At 41.4% G+C, this 10840-nt stretch overlaps 1 protein-coding gene and 1 long non-coding RNA gene across 2 annotated transcripts; one reads left to right on the plus strand and one right to left on the minus strand.

Moving 5' to 3' along the window:
• The first annotated feature begins 251 nt into the window (after positions 1-251).
• On the plus strand, positions 252-2539 carry LOC111390913. The gene is made up of 4 exons (XM_023016032.1): positions 252-674; positions 812-1669; positions 1793-2029; positions 2144-2539. The coding sequence occupies exons 1-4, from the start codon at positions 252-254 to the stop codon at positions 2537-2539; spliced, it is 1914 nt and encodes a 637-aa protein (XP_022871800.1).
• A 6651-nt stretch (positions 2540-9190) lies between these two features.
• Positions 9191-10789, minus strand: LOC111390903. Its single transcript, XR_002702024.1, has 2 exons — positions 9851-10789; positions 9191-9665 (listed from the first exon to the last, which is right to left on the minus strand). It is a non-coding gene; the product is annotated as an uncharacterized LOC111390903 (long non-coding RNA).
• Positions 10790-10840: the final 51 nt, after the last annotated feature.

A 10840-nucleotide genomic window follows, 5' to 3' on the forward strand; every position in this document is an offset into this window, starting at 1 on the left:
GTCAGGATCAGCACCCCCGACAGTTGAAGACGAACTCCGAGTTCGTGGTGTTCGACACTCCCTCCCCTTATGACGTTGTGATGGGACAGCCTCTACTCTTCAGCCCGAGAGCAGTAGTTTCCCTATATCACTATTCTATCAAGTTTCCCATACCCCATGGTGTGGGAAAAGTCGAACGAAACAAGGAGCTCGCTGAAAGATGTCAATGGAAAGCCTGTGCCAGCCATCAACGCAACTCCCCAGGAGTACATATGGCAAACATATGGAAATCCAAACTCATTCCCTTAGACCCATGGACCAGGATTGAAGGAGGAGAACTAGAAGGAGTTCGAGTCTGTGCCAAGGACCAAACAAAGGAGCTCAAAGTCGGGTGCGAGCTGCAGCCCTCTACCCGAAGCAAGATTGTGGCTTTCCTTAAACAAAACCTTGATGTCTTCGCCGTGGATCACAGTGACATAAGAGGAATAGATCCCAGTATTACATGCCACAAATTACAGGTGGATCCTTCAGTTCGGCCAAAGCAGCAAAAACGACGACCTCTGAACCCTGAAAGATATGAAGCACTCAACAAGAAGGTGCAAAAGCTGTTGAACAATGGTTTTCTCCGTGAAGCGAAATACTCGAAGTGGGTTGCGAATTCGATCCTTGTGAAAAAACACAACGGAGATTGGATGGTATGCATAGATTTCACCGATCTCAACAAAGCATGCCCAAAGACAGCTTTCCATTGTCCATAATAGATCAAATGGTGGACGCCACTGCCGGACACGAACTACTCAGCTTCATGGATGTGTATGCCTGATACAACCAGATATCGATGTACGGCCTGGATCAGGAACATACCTCGTTTGTAACTGACCGAGGTCTTTATTGCTACAGAGTAATGCCATTTGGTCTCAAAAACGCTGGCGCCACCTACCAACGACTTGTGAATTCCATGTTTTTCCAGCAGATCGGAAAGACAATGGAAGTGTATGTTGATGATATGCTGGTCAAAAGCATCAAGGCCAAGGACCACTGTCGGTACCAGACCGAAATGTTTGATATACTGAGGAAGTATGGAATGAAGTTGAACCCGAGGAAATGTGGTTTCGGGGTCAGTTCTGGAAGATTCCTAGGTTACATTGTAAACAACCGAGGAATCGAAGCAAATCCTGAAAAAATACAAGCTGTCATCCAAATGAAGTCTCCAACCAAACCTAGAGAGGTACAAAGTTTAACCGGAAGGGTTGCCATCCTCAGTCGGTTCATCTCCAAGTTTACGGACCGCTGCAAACCCTTCTTCGACACGTTACGAGGAGGAAAGAAGTTCGAATGGACCAAAGAATGTCAGGACGCCTTTAACGAGCTAAAGAGACAACTAGCCCGACCTCCATTGCTTTCAAAACCTAAGGCAAGCGAGGCCCTGAAACTATATTTATCTATTTCAGAGCATGCCATTAGTTCCGTTCTAACCCGAGAAGAAAATGGCGTTCAACACCTAGTTTATTATGTAAGAAAAGCTCTTCACGAAGCTGAGCTTAGATATTCACCTGTAGAGAAACTGGCATTTACCCTGCTGATAGCAGCGCGAAAATTGAGGCCATATTTCTTGGAACACACCATTGAGGTCCTTACTAACTCTCCATTGAGGCAAACGCTGCAAAAGCTCGACACCTCTGGTTGCATGGTAAAATGGGCAGTAGAACTCGAATAATTTGACATCAAATACATGCCTTGTTCCTCCATAAAGGGCTAAGCACTCACCGACTTTGTCTCTGAGTTCTGCAACGTCCCAATTGGGGAACAACAGAAAGAAACCCCTTGGAAACTTTATGTCGACGGTTCATCCACCGAAAAACGATCTGGAGTCGACGTCGTATTAATCAGCCCTGATCACCGCATATTCTACGAAGCTTTGCCATTTGACTTTAAAGCCTCAAATAATGAGGCTGAGTACGAAGCTCTCATTGCCGGAGCAAGGATGAGCTCAGGGTTAGGGATCTCCGACCTGATCCTACACAGCAACTCCCAACTAGTCATGAATCAGGTCAACGGTGTATATTTGGCGAAAGAAGACAGGATGGACAATTACCTATGAGTTTTGAAAAAAGAACTTGAAAGATTCAACACCACCCAAGTCAAACAAATTCCTCGATCTCAGAACGGTCACGCCGATGCACTGGCCCGCCTAGCCACCAGTGAGGGAATCGAAGAGTTCGATAGCATCCCCGTAGGAAGAATATCCCTACCGTCCACCGAGCTGGCTAAAGTGGTCCTTATGATGATAGACCCCAAACCAACTTGGCAGGACGATATCATCGCTTACCTGAAAATCGGGAAATATCTCGAAAACTCTGTAGAGGCTAGAAAGCTCCGAATAAGGTCGGCTAGGTACACACACATTGATAATATACTATACAAACGGGGATATTCTACGCCTTTGTTATGGTGCTTGAACGAAGGAGAAGCTCAGCACGCCCTGCAGGACGTTCACGAAGGAATATGTGGAAACCATTCCAGTGGACTTTCACTAGCCCACAAGATCATACGACAATGATACTTTTGGCCTGCAATAAGACGTGATTCCCTTAAATTTGTCAAAAGATGCGACAAGTGCTAGCTCCTTGCCCCCATCATAAATACTCTACCGCGTGAACTGAACCCAGTAACAGCACCTTGGCCCTTTGCAAAATGGGGGGTCGACCTAATTGGACCCATGCCCATTGGAAAAGGAGAGGTAAAATTCACCATCGTCGCAGTGGATTACTTCACTAAATGGGCCGAGGCAGAGCCACTTGCCACCATCACCGAACAAAAAACAACAAACTTTTTGTGGAAATCAGTGATCTGCAGGTTCGGCATACCTCACTCCATTGTTACGGACAATGGAAAACAGTTTGACAACGCACGACTTTCAGACTTCTGCGAATAGTTCAGCACCAAGAAACATTTCTCATCATCGAACCATCCATAAGTAAACGGCCAAGTCGAAGCCATTAACAAAATTATTAAGCACACATTAAAAGTAAAACTTGACTTGTTTAAAGGAGGATGGGTCGAAGAACTCCCCAGTGTGCTATGGTCTTATCGCACTACTGCAAGGACAAGCATGGGAGAAACCCTATTCTCACTGGCTTTCGGCGTAGAGGCCGTGATCCTATTAGAAGTCAGCATTTCCTCGCTGCACATAACAGATTATGACGAAAAAAGGAACCACAGAGCTCTTCGCACGGAACTCGAGCTAACCGAGGAGAAAAGGAACAACGCCGAACTCAAGAATGCTGTTTACAAACAGCGGAACGCCAAGTACTACAATCAAAAAGTGCGAAAGAGAGAATTTAAGGTAGGATCCCTCATCTTACGGAAGGTATTCCTCCCCATAAGAGAGATCGGCAGTGGATGCCTGGGTTTGAATTGGGAAAGTCCCTATCTGATAACGAAGGTCCTGCTAAAAGGGGCATATGAACTGGAAGACTTGGGGGATATACCCTTACCCCATCCTTGAAATGCCGAACACCTTAAGCAGTACTATTAGTGAACGTGAAAAGCCCATATAAAGCCCCCTTTGTAATGTCAATCACATCAATAAAAAGGGATTTCCTATTTTTGAACATTTTATTCAACACTTTGTCAGAATCTTACAAAGCCATACTCCATACGCAGGGCGATACATGGTCGTATGTGCTGCGACACTTAGTGGAAAATTCCTCCTAAGGAATCTTATAAAGCCCTGCTCCATACACATGCTGATCTATGGTCGTATGTGCCGCAACATTTAGTGAAAAATTCCTCCTAAGGAATCTTATAAAGTCCTGCTCCATACGCAGACCGATCTAAGGTTGTATGTGCTGTGACACTTAGTGAAAATTTCCTCCTATGGAATCTTATAAAGCCCTGCTCCATATGCAAGCCGATCTAAGGTCGTATGTGTTGCGACACTTAGTGGATTATTTCTCCTAGGGAATCTTATAAAGTCCTACTTCATACGCAGGCCGATCTAAGGTCGTATGTGCTGCGACACTTAGTGGAAAATTCCTCCTAAGGAATCTTATAAAGCCCTGCTCCATACGCAGGCCGATCTAAGGTCGTATATGCTGCAACACTTAGTGGAAAATTCCTCCTAAAGAATTTTATAAAGCCTTGCTCCATACGCAGGCCGATCTAAGGTCGTATGTGCTGCGACACTTAGTGGAAAATTCCTCCTAAGGAATCTTATAAAGCCCTGCTCCATACGCAGACCGATCTAAGATCGTATGTGCTACGACACTTAGTGGAAAATTCCTCCTAAGAAATCTTATAAAGCCTTGCTCCATACGCAGACCGATCTAAGGTCGTATGTGCTATGACACTTAGTGAAAAATTTCTCCTAAAGAATCTTATAAAGCCCTGCTCCATACAAAGGCCGAGATAAGGCCTTACGTACTGCAACCCTTAGTGGTAATTTTCACTGCCTTATTGGTAATTTTCACTGCCCTGCTCTACACGCAGGACGAGCTAAGGCCGTACGTTGTACTAAACTTAGTAAAAATGCCCAATGCATAAGCCTGGTTTGGAAAGCAGGTACTGCACAACTAGGTAAAATTCATTCAAGGTAATTCTACATACTACTATGACGCTCTTACAAATTTAGCTAAGTTTGTGAGGTATTGTCACACCAACAAAAAAAAAGAAAAAGATCTCTACTAAAGAAACCTCACTGAGTATAAACAGTTATCCATTCTAAACAAAATATCATAAAATGTCAAAATAAGGTTCATTCATAAGCCAAAAACATATTGTAAAACTAAATACCAAAAACAATATTTTTTTAACCGCCTAGGGGTCTTGGGGGCTGGGGGTACTATCCTCAACATCCAGGGCTGCCGGTAATACCCGGACTGCAGCAGTCTCAGACAACCTCTGCAGCTCCTCAAAGAAAACTTGGCCTTTTCAGCCACCATGCTGTTATAAAGACTGAAGGCCTGATCCTTTGCCTCTATAAGTTTGTCTAGCTCAGACTTCACCTGTTTTTCAAAAATCAAAAATCAAGTAAGTCATTAAAACAGTTGCTCAAAAAACCATAAAGTAAGAAGTATACCTTATCCGCCACTGCCATCATGTATAAAATTGATTGGTGACCATGGAGCTGAGCAGTGACCAAGGCCTCACCAATAAGCATCTCATTCAGATAGCCCTGCTTTGTCTCACCCTAGCTCCGGGTAAGCAGATTGGACGACTCCCTCAATGGTGAAGTGAGCACGGCAGTCATCCCTCTAGAAGGAGAAGGAGCTCGGAGATAATCTAAAAATATCTTTGGTCGGTGTCCCACCAAACTTTCCCAGCTCGGCCTCTGTAAATTTGGGCACCTATCCTGCAAGTTTACAAAACTGGTCCCGACAGCAGAGGGTGTAGCTGGGGAAGGCAAAGAAGGAGACGGCAGAGTAGAGCTCGGTTAAGGTACTGCCTCAGGAATCCTCAGTGCTGCCGGGGGCGCAGATCGATTCCTTTTCAGTGGAACCTCCTCTTCCACCTCTTCAAAGCGGCTCTCCAACCGTTCTGGGGCATCTCTCTTTTTTCCTTTGGTCGTAGCCGCTGCCTTTGCTACCTTGTAGCCCTGCATCTCGTTTTGATGAGCTGAGAAAATAGTGAAATGCTCAATAAATATGTATATACATAAAGAAACCACAACCGTGAATGAGGGTCAAAATATTACTTGAACTGGAAGGAGCCGAACTTGAAGCTCCTATTTGCAACAAACCGGCCTGGTGTAAGTTCGAATTTGAGATTACAAACTTACAGGACCTTTGCTTTTTGGGTAATGATCTTCTTACCTCAGCTCGTCTCTGTGTATCTTTGGTTAACGTTTCCTTCTTGTCATCTGCAAAAAGGAAAAATACCGAGGTCAGTACTTCGTCAACATACGCCTTGCTAAAAGACTAAAGCCCAAAAAAACACTTACATAAAGAATGATAGAGCCTGGGAACCACGTCCTCCCTATTCACCTCGGTAGAATGAAACTGCCACTCCCCCGATACATAGAACCACTCTTCCTTCAATTTCTTAGTTGAGGAAGGGGTGTCTAACACCACAGAACCTCCCGTACTGGGCCTAACGCTTGTGTACCACCAACCCAAGTTCTTCCCATCCTCCTTAAAAGTAAACAGAGAATCGAACTACTGGACACTTAGCTCGGGATTCCCCATTTGGTTCCACAGAATAAGGGCGGCTATTAAGGTTTGCCACCCGTTAGGGCATAGCTGCATGGGGTCTATGCCCGAGGAAGAAAGGAATTTACGAATTGCCCTAGGAAAGGGAAGCCTAAGGTCGGCCTAAAGGATAGCTGAGTTTAGAGCAATACATCCCTTAGAAAGAGTGTCAACCCGGTCAGATGGTTCTGGTATTATCATCACTACCGAACTAGGGATGGCGTATTTAGCTCGCCAGCTGGCTAACATATCCCCTGTTACAACCGACCTATAAGAACTCGCTCCCCACTCCCCAGAATTACTCTCCTCAACATCCTTACTGGATCTACCCGCTCCTTTGGAACCCTCACATCCGAAGTCTGTGATAGGATGCCCTAAGTTGATCGGGTTAATTATGGAAATAGGAACAGGGGTAAAAACTTCCCTACAACTAGAAGACGAACTCGTCGAGAAAGGGATTGACTCTACCTACTGGTTGCCCCAGGAATGAACTCTAGACTCGTCCGAACTTATGTATAAACTAGGAAACAAAGCACAAACTGAAAGAGGAAGCAGATAAGAACAGAAGAATACTTGGGAAATGAACTGGGAAAACGACCTCACTCGAATATGGAAATACGAACTCAGGAGATTGCCCGAATATTTGAGAAAATAAACCAGCGAAATAGGAGGAGAAATGACTTGCCAAAAACGAATTTAAAAAAAAGAAGCTGAGAGGGCGCGATCTGAACTGTCCATCCAGGAATGGAGGGAAAAAATCAATAGCTCAAAAGTCTTAGAGACAAAACGACGTAGTTTTAGTCAAGCTTGCTGAAGAAGCTACTTATACAGCTCATCCCCATCAAAAGATGACACTTTTCACAGCAATAAATGTACTTCTTGGAGAAAGCATCACTAAGGCCAGCCCCCTACGGTGGAGCTGACCTGGGGGTAACTGTTGACATCAGAAATCCGACCTAATAAAAACAGTTCACTAACCCCACTTCAGTTAAATGTAAGTTCGGCCCATACTCCCAAGTCGGACATACCCACCATTATCTCAGAAAAATATCATGATTACCTCTTATCACATCACCCTATCAATCAGATACATTTGTCACAGGTGACATCATCGCCGCTCGGAACAACCAATTCCAAGTTCTCGAACTCCAGCCCCTTGCAGGTCATCATTACCTGGGTAACACATTCACACATGACCACCGGCCTCATCGATCAATCACAGGAGAATTCGGTGACCCAAGTTCCGAGCTCGGCACTGTTGCTGATTTGACTGATTTGATGTAATTTCGGCTGAAACTATGTATTAATAGTTGAATAGGATTCTAGTAAAAGGCAAGTGAATTCATATAATGACTCATGGCACAATCACACTTAAAAGACATTTTTTGTGGTATAAAGTTGGTTCAAAATTATCCTTACTAATTTTGACGTTAACATAATAATAATAATAATAATTAAGAATAAAAAAATAAAATAGTGATTAAGTACTTTTCATTTGGTGTAAATTTTGACATAATGGTTGGAGATGATTTTTGGTTTAGTGCATGATTGGAGATAGCTTAAGTCTTGATTAAGCCTCACCTTTTGGGGTAATATATTTTAAAATAATGATTTTTTTAAGAATGTATGATTTAAAAATAGAAAAAATTTTTGAATTTACGTGAAAAATATTTATGAAAAATGAATTTTAAGAATAACTGTACTGAAACAGGGGCAAAGTCTGAAGTTAGCGTACGAGAGTCAAATGAATTTGATGCCTTCCCAAAAGGGTATTCCTAACATTAATGAAACTATGAATTTGTAATATTCATCTACTCACTTCAAACGGTTTCAAATTTAGCCGTTGACAACCATTAAACTAATTTTTATTTTTTTAAATTTATTTTCAACCACATTTTTATAATAAAATATTTTGCACATAAATTTAAAATTTTTCATATTTTTTAACCACACATTCTCGAAAAAAATCACTATTTCAAAGCGTATTTTCCTAAAAAAAATTCATTTTAACAATCGTGGTCCTTTTTCCATCCAATGAGGACCTAGCTTGCATTTTTATGAAGAATTATTCTTCTTGTACGACAATCTCGATTGACAATGTACTCATAAAAGGGAGATGCACGATTTTTTATTCAGAGTAAGTCCCCTTCCATGTGCCTAATTGTCAATCGAAATTGTCAATCTCGATTGTACACATAATACAACTGTTTTATGAAAGGTGGTGACTTAGGTTAAGGACCTACTTGTACTATGAATCAACTGTTGGTGATTTCAAGTGATTTTTTTTCCTAAATAATATTCTATCAAAATAAGTCCAATAATGCTATTTAAGATTGAAGTTAGAAAGATTATAACTGAATTTTTTTTTTTTTCCATCTCATTTTTTCTCTTTCTTTCATATCATCCATCTGTATCTCATTATGTACATAATGATGTACAAATGTCATCACTCCAATGAGTCAGGCCACTTTTAAACATAAGCTTGCACGTTGACTCGTGCTGTATCAGTCCTCCGCTTCCAGGCCACCTAACGCGACTCCACCCATTTAACATGACTCGTAACGCAACGCCATTTGACACCCCATCGCTCTCCCACCTCCACCTCTGCAACCCTCTACCTCTACCTCTGTGATTCTTCTCTCTCATGTTTAAATACGAGTGTACGGTTTGAAGCTGATGAAAAGGGCAAACGAGAATCACATTGACTGGCACTATTCCAAACTTTGATCCACGCATCACAAAACTTCTGACTCCTGACTTCTGACACCAAAGCCGAATATGTACGTAAAACTTCAATTAATTCTAACATTTTTTCCATTAAACAAAAAAAATCAGTCAACAGAAGTAATTTAAGTTTTTAGGACGACGAAACCTAAGGAAATTGAAAACTAGGCTGCCATGAGCTCCAAGAAGCACAAAATTAACAGACACTCAAATCAATCATAAATAAGATATATGCATAAACCAATAAACTTTTAATGAAGTGACAATTGGGAAGCCAACTACAGTCTACAGACCAGAAATAGTTTAACAAGATACGAAACACAAATTTATACCCGAAATAAAAAGTAATATACAACTGCTATTACATATGGGGCAGTCAAAACTCAAAATCAAGAAAGTATTGATAAACAATTCGACTGCAATCCAATTGGTAACTATATCAAATGTTAATAGTTTTGTTTAGTGTTTGACCACTTAATGAAGTGGTACTATAACCACCATATAATTGTTGCATCAGTCTATAGCTATGATAAGAAAACCGACAGATACGTACATAAGCAAGACGGGATAAAGTGCGAGAGCTTTCCTCCTTGGATTGACGGCACTACTCATAAATGGATATGCAGCCCATGAGCTCCACGCCAATGTCACAGCAACCACCACCACTTTGATGATCACATTGTCTTTTAACATGCAAATTAAGGCACCGATGTCTAGAGGGAATAGACAGTAGCCTAGAAGACTTAGGCTCTGGAAGAAGATAATATGACCACCCTGAAAGAAGAGTATAGTATTTTCAATCAATCCAGGATCATATAATTCTTTCTGGGCTTCAGATATTCAATGTTTTGACACAATGGGAGATAAATTTCACACATTCAACTTCTGAAAATGAATTATCATCATTTGACTATAAAATCCGTGTGCATGCGTGTTGGAGGGGAAGAGAGAGGCTTTACCAGCAGCAAGACATTCAAGGTTAGAATAACAGCACCAGCTGCAAGCAGTGCAAATGCAACCGTGAAAACTTCAGACTGGAAGACACAACAAAATAAGAAAATGGCTGTTAGCTGCAATGAACATCACGAGTTTCATCTGTTAAAATAGTTTATAAAATCCAAGCAACACCAGCCGTACATATAATTTTGCCAATTTGACTGCACAGTTAACATTTTGGTGATTCATTGAAACATAACTTTCCATACCATCACGATTAATTATCAACCAAAGAAAAACGCAAAAAGCTTTCCTCAAAGTTTGAGGATTTAAGCCCAGAAAATTCCAGTCGTATTTGATCAATATTCCGGCATTCAAAAGCGAGCCTACAAAGTCACAGTCAGTAAGCACTCTGCTTGCTTTCGAGTGTAGAATATAGTATGATAAAAATTTAAATTTGTCCAGTTTTGTACAATCAGGGAACAATTAGTTCTACGCTGTATGACTTGTAAAGCCTCGACCCCTAGGCATAATATTTAAGGTACATGCCCACAGAAGTTTCCTCTCCACTTTTTTTCCTTTACCCTTTTTTTAAAAAAAAAATATTGTCACACTTTTAATTCCAAGCCTGCAACTGCAATTCATATTGTCCACAAACATTCACTTTAGCAAAGCCCAATTGCACATAAACCATAGCTAACTATGATAGCTAAGACCCAAAAAGGAAAAGAAAATAAATATTTCTGTGAATCAAACTCTCTCTTTTTATTTATTATAACCACGAATCTTTTGAGGGCAGGTATCATTTGTCAGACAAGATAGACTACAACTTAGATATCTAAAAGTTGTTCTCTGTTGATACTTACAAGTTAATACATAACAACCAAGACTGGGGAATTTGTTAAGCATCGCCACAAAAGTGAAATTGTGAACTAGTGATCTTGCTAATCCCCATTCCCCACTGGCATAGCTAAGTTTAAACAATTTACGTAATAATTAAATGCCAGAGAGCA

The sequence above is a fragment of the Olea europaea genome, unplaced genomic scaffold (genome assembly GCF_002742605.1).
Source record: "Olea europaea var. sylvestris unplaced genomic scaffold, O_europaea_v1 scaffold724, whole genome shotgun sequence".
NCBI lineage: Eukaryota > Viridiplantae > Streptophyta > Magnoliopsida > Lamiales > Oleaceae > Olea > Olea europaea.

What these genes read in the sequence shown, in the direction of transcription:
- LOC111390913 (XM_023016032.1), top strand. Translation starts at nt 252, where the DNA reads ATGGCAAACATATGGAAATCCAAACTCATTCCCTTAGACCCATGGACC. An exon ending in AACACAACGGAGATTGGATG is followed by an intron (nt 675 to 811) that starts GTATGCATAGAT and finishes TGATACAACCAG; the next exon opens with ATATCGATGTACGGCCTGGA. An exon ending in TCGACACCTCTGGTTGCATG is followed by an intron (nt 1,670 to 1,792) that starts GTAAAATGGGCA and finishes GGGGAACAACAG; the next exon opens with AAAGAAACCCCTTGGAAACT.